The 19322-nt window shown below is 45.1% G+C and overlaps 4 protein-coding genes across 6 annotated transcripts in view; 2 read left to right on the forward strand and 2 right to left on the reverse strand.

The window, feature by feature from the left end:
- The window catches only part of IQGAP1 (IQ motif containing GTPase activating protein 1), a 46189-nt gene extending 45236 nt beyond the window's left edge, over positions 1–953 (forward strand). Inside the window, exon 38 of the mRNA XM_053365029.1 lies at positions 623–953. Within this exon, the coding sequence (XP_053221004.1) occupies positions 623–736 (114 nt within the window). The 3' untranslated portion in view covers positions 737–953. The remainder of the gene's footprint in view (positions 1–622) is intronic.
- GNPTG (N-acetylglucosamine-1-phosphate transferase subunit gamma) lies at positions 154–7091 on the reverse strand. The gene is made up of 11 exons (XM_053365032.1): positions 6960–7091; positions 6652–6703; positions 6480–6547; positions 6243–6297; positions 6075–6158; positions 5411–5504; positions 4909–5023; positions 4413–4495; positions 3210–3341; positions 2724–2805; positions 154–2128 (listed from the first exon to the last, which is right to left on the reverse strand). Exons 1-11 carry the CDS (start codon positions 7066–7068, stop codon positions 2004–2006), a joined length of 999 nt encoding a protein of 332 aa, XP_053221007.1. The 5' UTR covers positions 7069–7091; the 3' UTR covers positions 154–2003.
- A 49-nt stretch (positions 7092–7140) lies between these two features.
- TSR3 (TSR3 ribosome maturation factor) lies at positions 7141–12323 on the forward strand. 2 transcript variants are annotated; one of them, XM_053365034.1, is made up of 6 exons: positions 7141–7579; positions 8816–9009; positions 9639–9812; positions 11031–11094; positions 11234–11406; positions 12065–12323. In XM_053365034.1, exons 1-5 carry the CDS (start codon positions 7170–7172, stop codon positions 11388–11390), a joined length of 999 nt encoding a protein of 332 aa, XP_053221009.1. In that variant the 5' UTR covers positions 7141–7169; the 3' UTR covers positions 11391–11406; positions 12065–12323. The 2 variants fall into 2 exon arrangements, with proteins under 2 accessions (XP_053221009.1, XP_053221008.1); XM_053365033.1 differs by having other exon boundaries at positions 11234–12323.
- A 257-nt stretch (positions 12324–12580) lies between these two features.
- On the reverse strand, positions 12581–18871 carry UBE2I (ubiquitin conjugating enzyme E2 I). 2 transcript variants are annotated; one of them, XM_053365038.1, is made up of 7 exons: positions 18674–18871; positions 17967–18045; positions 17073–17156; positions 16311–16383; positions 14969–15078; positions 13905–13984; positions 12581–13225 (listed from the first exon to the last, which is right to left on the reverse strand). In XM_053365038.1, exons 2-7 carry the CDS (start codon positions 18030–18032, stop codon positions 13162–13164), a joined length of 477 nt encoding a protein of 158 aa, XP_053221013.1. In that variant the 5' UTR covers positions 18033–18045; positions 18674–18871; the 3' UTR covers positions 12581–13161. The 2 variants fall into 2 exon arrangements, with proteins under 2 accessions (XP_053221013.1, XP_053221012.1); XM_053365037.1 differs by lacking the exon at positions 18674–18871 and adding an exon at positions 18326–18439.
- Positions 18872–19322: the final 451 nt, after the last annotated feature.

Below are 19322 nucleotides of genomic sequence, written 5' to 3' on the forward strand. Positions count from 1 at the left end.
AAAGTATGCAAGCATCAAGCAGCTGGGGTATAATTGCTGGGGCATAACATGGCTTGCTGTTCTCTTTCCATCTGCTGCCAAATGCAACATTCACAGTCCTTCCTGTGTGCTCCATCCTCATTTCTTGGAAATGAGTTGAAGAGTCAGTGCAGAGGCATTTCCAGAATAATTTATTTCAGCAAAATGGCATGTGTACATTCTTTCATGGGAAAACCATTTTTTCTTTCTTATTTGGCAGCATTAAAGAAAAATGTGCACTTAAATTACTGAAAACAAAATTAGAATGTCCAACAGGGATGGCATCCATGCTTTTACCAGTGAGGAAATCAGTTTTGGAGAAGTATCAATGCATGAAATAGGGTTCCTTCCCACCCTGTGCAAAACAGAGAACCCTTCACTATAGCAGCTTGATAGCTTCCGCTAAGCATCACAAAAAAATGATGGCATGTGTTACTTGAGAAATGACTGCGGGGTATGATTTGCCCATCTCAGAGGTGCAAAATGGGCAAGATGTATGAACGCTACAGGCCAAGCCTCTGCGCTGACCAGGTGTGTCCTAGGAGCCGCAGCTGAGAATTTATTCTCTCTCTTTCTCTCCCCGCCCCTCCTCTGGCTCCCACAGGATCTGTTGCAGCTCCAGTATGAAGGTGTGGCTGTCATGAAGTTGTTTGACCGAGCAAAAGTGAATGTCAATCTCCTCATTTTTCTCCTAAACAAGAAGTTCTATGGGAAGTAACTCTTGTTACTTGGAAGTCTGTGGAAAAGGAGCTTTGAGTTTCTTTCTGTGAGCTGCTTCACCCACCAGTGGCTCCCAAAACGAGCAGCTCTCTTCCCACATTGCCAACCTCGGCTGGCTCCAGATCTTTGCACCCATCCTGACGTATGGCTGCACCGCCTCCTGCATATTGTTTCCCATGTACTCAACACCCAGAATTAAACCATTATTAGCCTGAGTGGTTTGTTTGTTGTCTTTGGGGGTGTTTAGTCCAAGTCTTGGACTTTCCCTCCTCTTCTACCCCCACAATCTATTGTAGTGTAGTTTGATATTCCTATAGCATTATGGCGGCTACTAAGTTGACCAAACCACCAAGACAGCAGCTAGAGGCACTTCTGCTCTGGCCGTGGGCCATCTCATGTGATCAAGTAGGTGGTTCTTGGTAGGAAGGCAAGATGGGCAATTTTGAGCCTCGTCAAGGTGGATAAACAGATCTGGCCTATGGAGCAGCAGTCTCCGTGCCCCGTGTCCCGCTGAAATGAATGAAAGCGGCGGCAGAAATCAAGTACGTTAAGTTTCTTGCCTTAGCAGCCTAGTAGAAACCATCAGAAATATATCATAAAGCAGTGGAGGGACCTGCTGAATTAATAGGAGTAAAAAAAAGCATAGGGGGCTAGTTCTGCTTGAAGTTTTCTTCATAGTGTATGCCTGCAACACTGACTGGTCATTTGTAATGTTCCTTTGGGATAAATCCTGTATTGGGTCCCTCCGCCTATACTGTGGTCGCTGTGCACTTTTGTTAAATAAAATTCTAAGGACTGGAATTTATTGGATGGATCCTCTTCTGGCCCAAGACACCACACAGTACATAAGACTGCTGCCCTCACTTGCAGCATTCTCTGTTACGAAGCAATAAGACACAAAGCTCAAAAAGGCTGCCACAACTTCAACTTGCCTTCACTCCAAAAGAGAGTCCTGAGTTGGCAGCAGAGGCTCCTACCAGATACCGGCCTGCTGAAAAGACTGTCCTATATTTAACAGTTTCTGCTCTTCCCTGTGGGGTACAGAAGAGGGATAGGAAACCTGTGACTTTCCATACGCTTCTTGTTCAATCCCAGCTCCCTTCAGGTCCAGTTAGCGTGGCCTATGCTGAAAGATGGAAGCTATACTCCAGCCTCATCTGAGGGGTCACAGGTTCCATAACCCAAGTACAACCACACAATGTGGATTAAATTCTAATTGCTTGAAAACCCCAAATGCTGAGCAAGTTGTCCAGGGGGATTTTTCCTTAGAGGGAGTCATTCCATGTTCCCGTGTCTCCACGCAGGTGCCAATCAGCCTTTGAAACAACAGTAAGAGATGGCTTTTCTGTCACAACTGCCTGAGTGGCACGGTTATCATCTCTCTTTCCATCTAGAATACAAGAAGATAACTACTTTATACCAAGCTCAGACCATTGATCCCATAAGCCAGCTACAGCTTTCCCACCCAATCAAGAACCAAGGACTGGGATGAATTCAGAAGGATGCTCTGTCATTTCCCCTACCCTGAACCTGGCTTTTCCCCACCTCAAGCCCTTTCAACACTTCACCCACCTTGAAGCCTAAGTTATAAGCTATACATGTTATGTATAGCTTCTCTATTTCATTCTCCTCTATTTTATTCTCCCCTCCCGTCCACTGCCAATGTTTGGGCCTGCCAAGTTCAACAAGACTTATTCCCAAATAAGAGTTAACTAAGATTGCCAATTCAGTGGTACCTCGGGTTAAGAACTTAATTCATTCTGGAGGTCCGTTCTTAACCTGAAACTGTTCTTAACCTGAGGTACCACTTTAGCTAATGGGGCCTCCCGCTGCCGCCGTGCGATTTTTGTTCTCATCCTGAAGCAAAGTTCTAACCCGAGGTACTATTTCTGGGTTAGCGGAGTCTGTAACCTGAAGCGTCTGTAACCTGAGGTACCACTGTATCAGTGTTGTGTGGGAGGAGGAAATAATTTTGCTCAACTTACTCAGGCTTGTTTCATACGAAATTCCATGTTGAGTAAGTAAATCTGTAAGCCTCTTCAGATCTTTAGAAAGTTCTTTGTACTCCTAGAAAATAAGAGGGCAATGGTTATCCACAAATACAAGTAACAATTTAACATAAAAGTTCAAAAATTACAAAATGCCCAAATAGAGAAGCCATGAAAACAAAAGCAAAGCAGATGCCCTTTATGTCATCAAGATAATAATTATGTCTGGGAGAGCCACTCTAATAGCAGGCTTGAAATCCAGTTGGGGCCTTGCCACTCTTTACCCGCATCCATAGCACTTTTAAGCACTGGGCAACGTTCACTGGGCTATTCATTCCAGCAACTTCTAACACACCTCCCACTCAGTCTATGCCTATTTTTTTAATAGACCAGGTCACTGAAACAGCACAGGAAGAAGGATGCAGAATGATAAACAATGGCTGCAGTGCACCAGCCTAGCATCTCAGGCACCAATTTCTGTACCTTATTGCACTTTTCCAGTGAATCAAATTCCAGGTGTTGAGGCTTTGTTTTCTTTCCCTCACTCACTTTCTCTCCAGTTAATTTAAAAAAGCCTGCTTCTTCAAATATCTCTTTCAACCATTTCTTGTATCCCTAGAAAACAAAATATCAAATAAAGCCTTATTTTTACCCTCCCAATTGCTATTTGCTTTTCTACCTGTTTTCCAGGAGCCTGGCCTCAGAACTGGGAGCCAGCATGTCAGCACTGGGCAGCTGGATTCTAATGACTCTTGGGTAAAATACATTTATGAAAATCAAGTATTCCATTTGAAATCCACGTATTTCCTGAACACATGCACACTCAAGTAGTTACTCTAATAACTAAATTTTGGTTTACAATTAAGTAGCAACTTTGCACAACTTGAATATAGCAAAACATCTGGAACATGCTACCCATCAGACTTTTAGGTTACTTTTCTTTTTTGCTTTTATACTGCCTTCCAGAGGTTGAAACTATGATTTTCTTGTATTCCTCCCCCTTTTGTAGATTTTTACTGGCATGCTAATATTTTTAAATTGTTTCTGTAGTTACTGTTTATTTCCGTTATTAAAAAGCCTTGAAATACTATATGAAAAAGCGTTTATAAAAAACCAAATCTGTTTCCCAAGATAAGACAAAACAAACCACCCTGAAAAAGCATTTTCCCTCAAAAAGCTTCAATAGTGCCAGGTATATTAAATGTCTATCTGCCAGTCCAGGACTTTTTCCAGTCCATTATTAGAATCATCCTCCAGTACACTTGATAGATTACCAATATTCACTTTTAAGAGGTTAGAAGTACAGGCTAAAGGATCAGCTATATATTAATTTAAATTATTTAAAACCAAGTTGTTTTTAAAGAGAGAATCTATAAAACAAATCAATTTTGAGGGGAAACTATGTCATTGCTTTATTCCACCCCACCCACTGTGCTATATACAAACTGCAAGGTTAAATACGGAAGCGGTACCTTAAAGCCTTTCCTCTGAGCAGCCTTCACACCCTAATTAGGGAACAGCGAGGGCAAGACTTTGGATGCAGCAGCACTGAATGAAGGCCTAAGCTGAGCTGAGCTGGGCCTGGAGTGTGCCTGGAAGGGAGGCTCCCTGTGATAGCTGCATGTGCCTCTCAGGGTTCCACAGAAGCAAGGTAGGACAGAGATGTAACAAAGAAAAGAAGCAAACCTGTTTTGTGATTAGCTCAGAATAAAGCAACTGTTCCACTTCATCCCACTTCCTCCGGAGGGTTTCAGGCAAAGCTGGATAGACTGTAAAGAGAAAAGAAAAATCAGTGCACCACCCTTTGGAAGGTTTCAGTCCACCATCTTGATTCAAAATGGCATACAACAGTATCTAAACATAGACAGAAACCTCCCCTTTCTTTAAGGAATCATACAAAATTTCATTACAGTATTTTAAGAGGTGCCCAAATATATAGAAGATGAAAATGAAAATGACCATCATCATCACTGTAGCAGCAAAATTGAAAATCTGGCCAGAGAAAGCACATCTCAGAAATCAAAGGAAGCATCATGAGGCTCCATCACTCTTTGCTTATCTCTGCATCACAAAAGTGGAACCTTGGTGATGGGGACTCTGGTGAAAGGGCCCTTTGCAGTAGAAGCTGGCATCACTGCAGTGTCTCCTGGCACTCACCCAGAAATGGAGGTATGTAACCTACCTAAGAGAGAATGTGGGTGGCAAACTAGTGGAGTTTCAAATGTAAGAGAATAAACACAAGTGCTTGGTTCAGACACGTGAGCCAGTTTGTTGTTCTTTCCACAGACAAGAAGAACCTGAAAAGCAGAGAAGTGAGAACAAGTGAAAAAAAGCCATTGCTGGCTTCATATTAAGTCAAATCCCATTTTACTCTGCTGGAGTAGTCAGTGAGCATCAAGCACTGTCATGAGATTTAACAGCACCAAGTAGTCCTGTTTCTTCCCAAACACAAAATCAGATTGTTAGGAGAAACTTACAGTATTACCTGAGTGTTTTGTAAAGAAAAATGTCTCAGATACCATTCCTTGGCTGTGAAATAGCCCAATGCACAAATTCTTCTGTGGTGCAAAGCCTGTCTGCCCCTCTCCCCTTTTTACAAGTGTTGTGATGAAAGCAAGGAACACTTTGAAAGTTTGTAGATGGCCAAAATGTATTTTTGTTCTTTAGTACATCTAACTGCTTACCTTTGTTTGTCGGTTCCTGGTTTCACATGAATCTCCATCTCTCATCCACATACCAACAAATGTATTGTTTTCAATTTCCCATTCATGCCAGATTCTAGAAGGAAAGTAAACAGGTTAAAAAAAAATCTGTTTTTTAAAAAAACCTCAAAGGGAAAAGTGGAATTTGATGCCATCAATCATGGTAGCAGTAGTTAATGGCCTTTTCTATAAAGTGGTGCTGACAGTCTACTCTGACATTCAGCCTGCAGGGTTCTGTTTTGTCCGTCAGGCTATGAAGCATCTGTTCCCCAGAAACAAAAGTGTCAATCTAACACGGCAGTTAAGCAGCTAGGCGACTGCAGGATAAGTAATACCCAGTCACTTAATTTATTTCATGAAAGCACCAGCTTAAGACTAATACAGGCACAGTAAGGGCACTGTGTGCTAGGACTTTAGCCCTGTAATAACTTATCCTGCAGTTCTGAAGGTTTGAATCCTTGGGGTAGCAAAACTGTAGAAACCTAGTTTTCAGCTTTATACTAGCACGGGCCACAAATGTGAGTGAATTTGAAGGTGCTGCTTTTAACTCTCCTGTTAAACCAGACAGTTTTTTGATCCTAGAATACTAGCTTTTAAATAGTCAATAACAAACAAAATATTGGAACAAATGTCAGAATCTGCTTACCCGAGAATTCCACTGTAGGCATTCCACCGGAAAGTCTGCTCATGCTGGGTGACATTATGGAAGGGGCAGAACTCATACTTGTACCTAAATATTGAAAGCATTTTGAATGTTTGTCTTTTATTACAATGTACAGAGTTTCACTATTTGACACCCCAACAAGATACTCACATGGATTCGACATAACTGAAGCACTTGCCCACCAGCCTAAAAAGATGTGCGGGTCCTAGGAAAGAAACAAGGAGGCTCGCTCATAAAGGCCGCCCATAGGCAACAGGGAGAGGAAGGTGGCAGATCCTCTTCGAAGGGCTCGCCTGTCTCCCTCTGGAGCTCTGGCTGTGGAGCCCTGTGGAGCCCTGCAGCTCTTGCCTGCCTTGGCACCTGCCCTGCCCCAGCCCAGCCACTTACCCGCCACAGGCGAAGGGGACGCTTTGGGCTGGAGGCGGTTTGACGGAGGCAGGAAGGGGTTGTTGAGCCTGGTGGGGAAGGAAGCAAGGAGAGGAAGAGAAGCCCTCAGGGGCGCTCATGGTGGGGGGCGCCCACTTGGGGGACAGGGCGGGGAAAGGCCTCAAGCGCTCACCCGAAGCTGTTGGGCTCCTCCACGACTTTCATCTTCCCGCCAGCGGCCAGTTCTGGAAGAGAGAGGGGAGCATAGCTGTCAACCTTCCCTTTTTTGGCGGGATTTTCCCTTATTCCAGCGCCGTTTCCCGTTGCTATCCCGGATTGTCAGATATCCCGTAGTCTGTCCCCGGGACAGGTGAGACTGCTGATCCCTTATTTTCGAGGCTGCTCATCCCTTATTTTCAAATCTGAAAGTTGACAGCTATGGAGGGGAGCGTGAGTAGGGGCGGTGAGAGGGGTTGGGGGCTGGGGGGGCCGCCTGCCTACCTCCCATCAGAGGGAGCAGCAGCAGCAGCAGCAACGCCGTCGCGCCCATCCCGACCCTAGGCCCTTCCTCCTCCAGCTTCCTCCTTGCACCGCCGGCAGAGGCCGCCATCTTCGGTCTCCGGCGAGACCCGGAAGCGCCTGCAGGCCTTGCTCTTCCGGGGCGTCAGGGAGCCGCTCTATCCGCCTCTTTTCCCCTTGGTGCACGAGGAGATGGGGCGGAAGCGGCAGCAGCAGCAACGGCGGCAGCGGCAGCCCCGGCAGGGACCCCCTCACGAGGCCTTCGCGGAGGCGGAGGATGAGGAAGGCCCCGGCGGCGACTCCGGCCCCATCTCGGGCGGGGACCCGCTCCGCGGCCACTCTTCCTCCTCCCCCGTGAAGGACGCGGCGGCGGGGTCGGCCGAGCCGGAGCCGGGTAGCGGCAGCGTCCGGGGATGCGGCGAAGTCCGGGCCTCGCCTTCTCCTCCGCTGGCCATGTGGGACTTGGGCCACTGCGACCCGCGGCGCTGCACGGGGCGGCGGCTGGCAAGGAAGGGGCTGGTGCGGACGCTGCGTCTGGGGCAGCGCTTCGGAGGCGTCATCCTCAGCCCCGCCGCCACCCGCTTCGTCTCCCCCGCAGACAGGTGAGCGGGGCCGGCGGAGCTAGGAAGGTGTTAGAAGAAAAAACTGCTCCCTTTTCCCTGATGGGGTATCCAAGAGCCCGTCTAGAATCCTTATGTAGGTTCTCTATCGGTAGAAAATAACAGAGGCCAAGCAGAGAATATGGAGAAGCAAAGGAGCTAGTAAGCCGGATCTTTATTAAACTGTTGCAACAGGGTGCTCACTCACCACATGCAGGAAAGGAGGAGGACCCAGAACATTGGTGTGCAAGCATTTATATAGACTTTTGAAATTGCCTACCCTGTAGCTCAAGATCACACCCCAAAACGTCATACATACATCACAGAAAGAGGTGATCCCCAGCAGAAATTTGTGTGTGTTGCTTCTCTCCTGTCAGCCAGGATACCTGATAATGCTTTATATGATAGCCTTTTCTTAGTTCCTGAATCTCTTACACATATTGATAGTGTTAAAAGAAAATATGGAACATGTATTAATATCAATAAAGGTCAAGCCCTTACGTCCTTTTTAGATACTTGCCAGACTGTATTTACAGGCATCTAGAGGAAAGGGGAAGCCAGCAAAGACAGGAGGAGGGTTTCTGCCCGGTGGAGGGGAAAAGGCAGGACCTTTAATCATGCTATACCTCAGAGCCACTCAACGGTAACGTTGGCAGACAAAAGAAAGCAGCTCTTTACACAGCTGGTAATAAACTCTGGAATTTGCTCACTGAGAGGCAGTGATAGCCATCAACTTGAATGATTTTCACTGAGGATTAGACAGATTCATGACAAGCCTATCAGTGGCTTCTAGCCATAATTGTTTTGTTCTGTCTTCATTGCTGCCTCTTAATGAGTGCTGTTGTGTTCATGCCCTGCCTGCAGGCTTCCCTGAGGCATCTGTAAGAACAGGCTGGCCCAACTACAGGGCTGCTTTCTTCTTGGTGCTCATGTGTAGCCTGTAAGACTGATACTTCAGGGTTGAGGTGCGTTCCCAGCCAGTGTTCTTTCTGGGCTTTGTTCAAGTGGATGCTTCCACTGGCTAGTGAGCTGATGAAACTTCACACCTTAGGATTGATGTAATGTTGCTGAGTCCTTGGTTATTCAGATTTGGCCACATCCAGTGTCTTCGCATGAGAAGTCTGGCTTGGCAGTCTTGAGCAACTCACATCTGCTATCCTAACTGGATCCCAAAGCAGCTCCAGTGGGGCGAGAAACCAGCAACATCCTGGTTTGAAATTGCTGTTGCTGTGTTTTTAGACAGATTGTGGCTCAGAATGGAATTGCGGTGATTGACTGCTCGTGGGCAAAGCTGGATGAGACGCCGTTTGCCAAGATGAAGGGAAGCCATCTCCGCCTGCTGCCCTTTCTGGTGGCTGCAAATCCAGTGAACTACGGCCGGCCATGCAAACTCTCCTGTGTGGAAGCATTTGCAGCTACTTTCTACATTGTGGGTGAGGCTGGAAAAAAATCTTGTAGGTCTAATTCTTTGCTGTAAAGTGGACTGTATGAATACATGCCTGTCTGTGTGCAGCCATGCCTTAGTGTCAAACATATTTCCTTGATGACTGGGGCAAGTTTGAAAATGTTCTGGGGGTCTGTGGCATCTGCTGAGGAATCTGGGGTCTGTTCTCTCCACATTCCCTCCCTTCTTTTGAGCACCGCTAATAGGCTTACAGCAAGGTGTATGCAAATGTACACATTGCTCAATTACATTTTAAGAGGGACTTCTGTCATTATTTTGAGCTACCTGCCTCTGTCCCAACTAACTGATTAATTGGAGAATGTGGCAAGATTTCTGAGTGATGCTATAAAATTGTCACCATAGGTCTTAACGTACCTCACAATGTCTGGACAGTTTTATCCTAAAGTACCTCTTAATATGTTTCATTAACTGTGTTGTATTTTGATCCATGTATACAATGCACTTTTTATGCCAATGAAGTAGATAGGTAGATATATAGAAACTTATTTATTTCAGAAAGTCACCAGCAACTAGGAGGTATGGGGCTGGACAGCTTCTTTGCCTGCAAAGTACCTTGTAATTTTTTTAAAAATGCAGACTTTCCTGTCTTTATTTTAGGATTCTCTGATCTTGCCCTGATCATCTTACAAAAATTTAAATGGGGAAACGTGTTCCTTGATTTGAATAAAGACCTCCTGGAGAAATATGCAGCCTGTAATTGTGAAGAGGAAGTACTGAAAGTTGAACAAGAGTTTCTGGCTCATGCCCAAGAAAAAGAAAAAGAAGAAATAGGTAAGAACCTACTGACTTTTACTTCTGAGGACCTTTGAGTCTTCTTAAACAATGCCTTGACATTGCCTTTGTCTCCCCTGCACCTCCATGGTCAGGAAATCAAGTGGTGCTCAGAAAGCTGCTCCATTCTTCTGGGATGAACATATGGGATCAGTCAGCCACATAACTTGGGTGCCCCGTAGGAGTGTGGGGAATCCCCAGCATAGAACTATACTACATCACCAACAAAGTGTTCCACATAATCCCATACATTATAGAAGACAAGACAAAACAATGAGTACACCTGGAGAGAGACATAATTGAAAATACCTCCACCACAGCTTACTCATTCCTCCTCAAAAAACTAAGGAAAATCCCCACAACACTAAACAGGTTCACACAGAACATGCTTAAAGCATGGAAGGAAGAAGCAGCTAAACTGTCCTCAACCCCATCTCCACTAATTCCCCTGGCACACCACCCACTATTCCACCACGCAGCACAAAACCTCTAGATAAAAACCTGGCAAGCCAAAGGCTTATACCACCTAGCAGACTTCTACAAAAATAACAAACTCATATCAACGCAAGAAATAAAAGACAAATTAGGGGACACCGAAATGCCCTGGGCTAACACACCACCAAGTACATGCCCTTTTAAACAATCCGGTAGTAAAATGAGCAGCAACTAGGCCCTTGACAACCTTCAAAACCTCCTCCTAACAACAAAGGGCTGGTATCTACAATATACAAAATACTGCTCCAAAATCCCACAAACCCCCTCAACGTAATCAGAAAACAATGGTTCAATATTTGTTGTTGGAAAAGTGAAATACAAGTATTAAATCACCTCAACTCAACATTTAGAGCTTTGTTATGGCAACACTAACACCTTGAGTTAGGCCTAGTAGCTCATTGTCAGCCAGTGATACTGGTCTTCCTTGATGCAGTAATTATTGTCAATATAGACTAAAGTCTCTGCCCATCTCCCCTGCCCTCAATGACTACACCAGCTGGACTAACAAACCAACCCCACACTCCCAAGTTATCTACCATCAACTGCCTGTGGCAATTATTATTGGCATTGTACTGGTAAATTATTGTATATTGATTTTACTTTTAAGTCATCTTGGAATGATTTGCATTCTGAAAGATGGGATGTAACTGCATACATATGGTTCTAGAGAAGAAAAAACAACTTGGAACAATAGCTTACCATCCTGCTTTTTTCTCTCCACAGACCCCTTTGATATTGACTCTGGAAAAGAGTTTTTTAATCCCAACAGGCCTGCCAGAGCTTCAGGGTAAGATCTTCAGGTTTGCAATCCTAAACCCACCAGGGAACAAGTCCATTTAGTGGGGCTTACTTCTGAGTTGACATAGCAGTAGTGTCTCATTTTCCTTTTCCTTCTTGGTTTGTATTACACTGATCTCCGTTCATAGAATAACTGCTGGTGATGAAAGTTCCGATGAAGAAACATCTGATGAGGATGATGCTGGAAAGAGTAGCAGCTCAGAGGACCTGAATGCAACATGTGCTGCACACAGCAAGCCAGCTGTGTGGGGAAAAACTAAAAACAAACCAAGGTTCCAATCCTGAGCATTCTTACAAGGAAGTAAGTCCCATTGAACTCAGTGATGGGGTTTGCTTTTAAATAAAGCCTGTCTAGGATTGGGCTTGACTGCACTCTGCTCTGGTGACCCCAGTGGGTTAAGAATATATACAGAGTTGGTTGAGAACCTGCTTCTGTTGATAGCAGTCCCCACTTACTGCTAGCAAATGGGGCCTCACTGTCTCTCTTCTGCTGTAGTGGCCGTACACTGCAACTGTGACACGCTTTTAAATCACAATTTCAACTAGTTTCTACTAGTAGAATATGTTGTGATGTTGGAAGGAAATAAACTGGGAGAGGTTCCCTGAAAGTAACGCCTCCACCTCTCAATTCGGTACCTCTCCTGATACCTGAGAGAGGCTTTGGCCTGGTGGCTGGGAATGCAGATGCTGAATGAGAAGCTCCAGCTGAGATGGGCAGGCACCCTGACCCTTCTTATACTGCTGAGGGTGAAGAACACAAGGGACTACCTTGCTGGAGCAAGGCCGGACTCCAAACACACACCCCTCCATCCTCCTCCTGTGAGCTGCCTCTTGGGGATCAGATGGTAGCAAAACAAAGGTGGCTGAAATTGTAGTGTTACAAAAGCACCCCAAGCCCATTGCAGCATTTAACTTGTGTCACTTGTGCCTTGATACAAAAAAAATTCCTCACTTTTCAGGCAAGAGGAAAGATGAAACTGCACTCTAAGTTTCCTTAGGTCACCAGTGGGGTGTGGGACAGTAGCCAATGAGAATATCACCAGGATAATGAAGCTACTGGGTCTGACACATGCATTTTCAACCCTTCAGTCTCTATTGTCCAGCTAAAAGGATGCTTTGATGTGAAGGAAGGAAATCCTTATATGGCAGTATTGAAAAGCATACCCCTGCCCCCAACATGTATATTCATGGGAGTGGAATAAACACTAATGTACCAAACTTTGGTTAGTTTGTCCTTTCATCCTATTAAGCCAAGCAGCCAAATGATGCGCTATTGTATGTTGGATGCTTGAATACAGCAGTATGGTCACATGGAACTAACTACCGGTGGCTTTTCAAGATCTCACACAGATTTTTTTTAACTCCTGCTGCCTGGAATGACCATGGCATGATATCTCTCCCAAAGCTATTGAATGCCCGCAAGAGAGGTCACTCCAAAAGTGACAAGTATATTAAAGGAAGTGAGACAAAAAAGCTTTATAGAAACAAGTTTATTTACTCTAAACAGCAACACAGACAAAACGCCATAAACACAAAGGAAGTGATGCAGAATCAAGATGCTGGCTGACTTTGGATCTGGAGGCTTTTAAGCAACAACAACCTAATTTATTATTGGTAGAAATCAAAAAAGGGGGTGGAGGGCATGTTTTTCTTTTTCTTCTTACAGCCAAGTAGAGGCAAAATATACTTCTAAACAGTTTAAAGCATGCCTGCATCAGAAAGCAAAGAAACTAGAGATACTAGTGAATTTATAGAAGTATAAAAGTTTATAGTTTTACAGCAGTTGAAATACTGACATCAATATTAAAATAAAAGCAAGTTTTACATAACAATCAAAAATACAAAAGACTGAAGGAAGAGACCCTGTATGAAAAAACGGGGGGCAATTCAGCAAATTTAGAACTGTATACAAGTGGCGAATATGGAAAATGGCACACATACAATCCCCTCCCCTAAGTGACTATTAATTGTACATAGTGACAATAGATTTGCAAAAGTTTTGTAAACAAGTTCTTGCCAATTAATCCCTTCCTTTAAGATGCTGGATGACAGGAGCTTATGATGGTGCAAACTTCTTGGCTTGTGCTCGAACCCTCTTTTCATATTCCACTCTGTTTTGGCTAAAAAGAGAAAGGTGACTTGACTTTTAAAGATCTCTCTGCATGAGGCATTCTGTATCAAGCCCATAGCTTGAGATAATCAAACACTGAAGACCCCACATGCAGAATACTCAGAACACTGGGATCTAACAGATCTCCCAGGAGTTGCTGACTGGAGATGGAAAGGGGTATGGATATGAATGAGGAAGGTGTCATTTTTACAAGCAACATGGTTAACATAGGTGAAGCACTTCACAGAATCAAAGAATTGCAAGGTTGGAAGTGACCATGAGGGTCATCTAATCCAATCCCCTGCAATGCAGAAATCTTGCGGCCCAACATGGGGCTCAAACCCACAACCCTGCAATTGAGTGTCTCATGCTCTACCAACTGAACTATTTCAGCCCCTGCTACTTGCACAGAAGCCTCACTGGTGCCAACAGCTCCTTCCTAACACAAACAATTTTGGAGGAAGGGTAGCGATTCACTCCAACTTCTGAAGCAGTTGCCTCCTGCATTTTTAAAACCCTGCATTTTTGTCTAGTTTAGCCCCAAAGCGTTACACAAATGCTTACCTACTATGATTGACAGGGAAAGAGACATGGTGGATATTTGGTTCTGTCTTTTGAGAGGAAGCACCAGTCTACTGTGACTGCAATTGTCAAGGGGTATCACATCAGAGCAGGTGAAGTCTACTCACCAGTAAATTGTGTAAGCCTCTGCTTGAGCTGGGTCCTGAATATTTGGTTCATTTAGGAGTTCTTGGATTCCTAACAAGATCTATGAGCACAGAAGAAAAGAAACACCCTTCACGCAAGTATTGTTATAAAACAGATTTTAAGTCTGCATGAGAAAATGCAGTTAAAACATGAGAAGCTCCCTGTGTGGCCACAATGAATTTGAATCAAATATATACTAAACCATTTTTATTTTAAATCAGATTATTTAGCTTAGTTATTCAGTGCTCTCTAAAAATAAAGACAGAAATTCCACTCAAAACGGTCTTTTAAACATGAACCCAAGATCTTTCCAAGTACACTGAATTATATCCTGCTGTTCCAATGATGATTTGGGGTGTACACGTTGGCTTCTCATGTCATGGAGAAACATGGACTGTAGCCAGCTGAAGTCCACCCTGAGTGTGACTAACCTTGCACACTGAGTTTGACTAACATTGCACGCAACTCATTGTCCTACCAGAGAGCACTCTTGCTTTCTGGAAAGCTCCAGGCAGGTAAAGTCCAACCCTAAGTATGTTTATGAAAGGGACTTGAGTTCAGGGTGCAAAGCGACTGCAGCCTCTCTCTTTGCTAGTGTTCTTATGGAAACTCTAGATTCCACAATTGTTTTGCTTCCCATAGCAGTTATATGTTCTCTAGAGCAAAAAGTATGATGGCCACATAACCAGAAGTTTTGGGCTATGTTTCAGCCAGATGAGTTAACTACTTCCGCCACTATGTATGCATGTTTGCTCAGGAACTATGTGAATCAACAGCTGCCAGGGAGCACTGTTCACTGGTAAGATATATGCTTTGGATGCAGAAGGTCTCAGGCTTAATCTCCAGGTACAAGAAATGCACAGTAGGTGAGACGGAAGAATTATCTGCCTGGAGAGAGACTGCCATTCAGAGCAGGCAATACCAGCTTACTGCATTTCTGTGATTTTTGCCAAGAAAAGGGGCACTTGGCTCAATTTAAACCCACCCAGGGAAGTGTCTATCCCAGCCTCCTGTAGCCCTTTTTTGTGTAGAGAAAAATGCATACCTGTTTAATTGTGATTGCAGGCCTCCAATCCTTATCCTCTTCTAGGATGGACAGACACACAGTGCCTGAAGGGTACACATTTGGATGAAATAAGGGTGGCTCAAATTTGCCTGCACAAAAGAAGACCTAGTTCAGACATAAAGCCAAGCAATTATGTGGAAAGGCTTCATCTGTCATCATGTGACTATTCCACTGTAGGAGGAAAAAAAAACTTTTTGCCATCACACAACTTGCGCTTTCCCAGGTTGCTGAATCAAAGGAGCCTCAAGTAAATTTATTTGCAACCAATCAACACACCACTCATCACTCTCATTCAGGGGATGCTGTTTGAGAGCAGCTGTTGCTGTCACCACCACCTACAATTTGAAGAACTGCAGCTTAGGAGAAAGGCACGCACACACATGCGCACACACCCGCTTAAAGTGGAGGGAATGGAGAGCAAGTGAGGGGAAAATATTTCCTCTGGATGCATTCATAACAAGACCAAGTGAAACATTCAAGCAAAAAAAGAAAACAGTGAATTCAAATAAGGGCAACAGGCAATGAAACCTAGAAAGTAATATACCACTTCTACTATGTTTATTTATATACTGCCTTTTACCATCACAGGGATTCAAGGCAGCTTACAACTAAAATAGAAACAGTGAAAAGCATGGGGGGGGGGGGTTGGAAAGCAATCATTAAAAAAAATATATCAGTAGAATTAAACTTTAAAAATTCATCTCTCTATCCTCATTTTAAACCAAATGGGAAATATTAAAACAATTATTAAAATATTTTTCTGCCTGTTGCACAAAAGGTCATTCAAGGCAGTTATTAACAATGTTAAAAAGAAAAAAACTATTAAGAACAGCAAACTTGGAGCAGCCCAACATCTAAGGATCCTTGGGGATACCAGAAGCTGTGAAACAACAACACAGCTTTTGCTTGTCACTTGAGGGCCACTTTCCAGAGCTTCTATCCATAAGAAATCAGAAACAATTTCAGGACAAAACAGGGCAAAGGAAATAATGAAGACAGAGCTCCAGTGGTTCAGGACAATTTGTTCTCCTATTCCAGGGACTCCTAATATTTGTACAGGCAAAAACAAGGGAGGAATCTGGTAGAGAAATAATACATTTCTTCAAGTACTTTTAGATCTGACCACTGTTGAAAGCATCCCGTGAAAGGAATGGATTTCACAACACAGGTGGCAAACTATTGTGTTGCTAGGGTCACTACATCATTTAACAACCTTAATCTGAAAGTCTTTCATTATTTTGTTTACTTTGCAAGATTCAAATACTGCTTAATCAAAAAATACTTCTAGGCAGTTTATATGAGTTAATCTCACTTGACTTACATTTTGGGGGTGAGGAGGGATAATCATCCTTGAAAAGCATCCGTAATTTAAATAAGCCTCCTTCCCATGGTGTCTGTCAGGAGAGCATAGCATAGGTTAGAAATATTGAGTGATCTAGGACCAAGCTGCCTAGGCTAGCATACTCTCCAGAGGTGTATAATGAGAATATCAGGCAGCTACAAACACACACATATATACTTCAAGATAGACAACTAATGCAGCAAAGTATTGCAAATCCACTGTGAAAGATTTACACCAGGTTAAAATATTGCTTCTCTTACAGCCGCTTTAAATCTCCCTCATTTTAAGAACATGCTAACATTTCTTTCCATACAAGCCTTTTTAGCCTATTCTACCATTACTGAGTAGATACAACTCCAGTCTTGCCAATACAAACTTTCCTGTTAAGAGCAGAATGACAAGAATTATGAAAAGCATCTTCATGCTCTCCAATGGAGACACCTGGGCCACTCAATTCCATTGCATTGAGAGTTTATTAGGAGACAAGCAGCAAACTGTTTCAGAACAACCAATCAAACATCCAGCTGAGAAATAACTAGGACACAGATTGATGATTCCTTTTTGCGGTTAACAGTAATTTTGGCGTGAATGGAAATTTAGTCATTTAACTTGAAGTATTTTTCACGGATGGGTGAAATCATTTTGATATAACAGAAGTACCCTTAAACTAGTATAGACCAAACATAAAATACTATCTTCCAAGAACAGAACAGTAATGTTGGTAGGCATCCAAAACCTTACCCCTTTCTTTCCTGGAATAGCACATTCCCAATTCATGAGATTCATCGTACCATCTGGATTTTTTGTTGGTACTGCTACAAAACCCTAAAACAATTAAAAGGTTAGCTGAAGATGATGTGAGATATCACGGCAACATACAGTGTGTGCTAGTGAAAGGGCTAGTCACAGAACCTTGTGCTCCTCCAATGTCAGTCCTACTCACAGTAGGCCTATTTAAATTAATGGACATGGCTACCTTAGGCCCAGTACTCTTAGCAGGTCAACTTTGAGTATGGCCAACAATGGCTATTACACTGTTTAGGACTTCAGACTCACTGTGGCCGTGTACATACTTTATCAGCATGTTGAAGACATTCAGAGACTAGAATTTCAGAGAGAAATCAAGTGCATTTTTATGCAATAGCTAAATGATCATCTTTGTTTATTATTTGTTGTAGAACAGAAATGTGTAAAATATTGGTTGTGGCTCACCACTAGCCAGTTTCTAGTGAGCCACTGATAGTGTCCAATAGCTGCTTAGAATTTTGGAAAGAATACAGGCACTTGCCCTGATTAAAGGCACTCAGGGTGCCTTTGAAAATCATTTGTTTACAATGTGCAGCTTTTTTAAAAAACAAAATAACTTAAAATGTGTCTCTTCAAAAAATGTATATATTATTCATTGGTGGCTATTTCTATTTAGCATTTAAATACAGATTCTACATACTTTTTACTAATGCAATATCAAGTACTGTGCTTATTCACTTATTATCAATTATTTCATTTTTTGAAAAAGCCTCTCTGCTGAGCTAATGGTTCTTTTGGAATGTTAGAACACCAAAAAGGGGCTGGAGTTATGCCGGAAACAAAACCCTCCTCCTCTTCATCTTCACAGTGGGAGATGCTACCACTTACAAACGGGTGGTCCTTCCTCCAGGCTTTCCTCTCCTGCGCAAGTCGGCTGAGCGCAATCCCCGACATATTCAAGGTCCTTCTGCAAGACAAAACAGATGCCAGTCAGGGCAGCTGAAGTTTTCCGCATCGCCGCCACCGAATGGGCCGCAAAAAACCGTCTTGGGGCGACTTTGCCACCGCAGCCCCGGAAACTGTCAGCCTTCCCGTCGAGGCGGGGGGGGGGGGAGAGAAAGAAGGATCCCAGGACCCTGAGCCTCCCGCCGCTCCCCGGGCGCTGCTGCTGCTTCCCGCAGGCCGCCGCCTCCTCCCTCCCCAAGTCCAACAACCGGGCGGGCGGGGGGAGGAGGTCGGAGGAGTACCGCGGCCTAGGAGTCCCGTGCGAGCCTTAAGAGCATCGCCGCCGCCGCAGGAAAGCCCGGCCCCGGAGCAACCAGCCCCGCCTCGGCGGAACACGGCTATGGGCCCGACCCGGCCTTCTCCTCGCCCTGGAGGCGGAGCGCGAGCAGCCAGGCCTGACCTTGAGGGACCAGCGGGAGCCCCGGGACGAGGCCGAGAAGGCGGCCGCTCCGCGGGCTGAGAGGCCTCCGCCGCGCGTTTCCCTCTCCGCCTCCGGGCTGCCTCTAGGCCCAGTCCGCGGCCGCCGCCTCCTCCGCTTCCCGCTCCTGCCCGCGGCCTCTTCCTAGGCGTCCTCCCGCCAAAGGCCTCACCGTGTAGCGGCCGCAGCAGCAGCTCCCGCGCGTGTCCCGGATTCAGGCGACGGCGGCGGCGGCGAATGACCCGGATGTTCCCTACTCGCCTCCCCCCCTTTTGTCTCAAGCCTGGACTTTCCCTCGCAGGAAGCGGAGCGCGTCGGCGCAGCCTGTCCCTCGGCGCGACCCGTCCGCCAAACGGCGCCTGCGCGGTGCGCGCGCACTTCAGCGCCACAGCCAGGCCGGGAAGCTCAGAGCGGGCCGACTCTGCGCGGGTAGAGAAGTAGGTTCCGCCCAGGGGCGGGGCAAATTCTCCGCCAATCCACGGAGCTGGGCAACCGATGAGCCCACCTCTGGGGTGGGGCTGGTTGCCATGATGACGGGAGTCGCTCTGAGAACCCGGATGGGTCTCGATTGCCCCTCCCCTCCCTCCCCATTGGAGCTTGGCTGGGAAGCTCCTCCCCCACAGCGGGCCACACGTGGAGAACACCGGGGCAATCCTGCCAGATGAGGGAGGATAATAAAAAAATATGTAATAAATGTAGTAGTAGTAATGCTGCGAGGCCAAGATGCGACCCTCCCTGCGCGACCAGAGCTGAAAAACCGTCTTGGGTGGGTTGGCTGGAGCAGCAAGGTTAGAAGCCGTACTCCAGCTGCGCCCTGAAGA

The sequence above is a fragment of the Podarcis raffonei genome, chromosome 14 (genome assembly GCF_027172205.1).
Source record: "Podarcis raffonei isolate rPodRaf1 chromosome 14, rPodRaf1.pri, whole genome shotgun sequence".
NCBI lineage: Eukaryota > Metazoa > Chordata > Lepidosauria > Squamata > Lacertidae > Podarcis > Podarcis raffonei.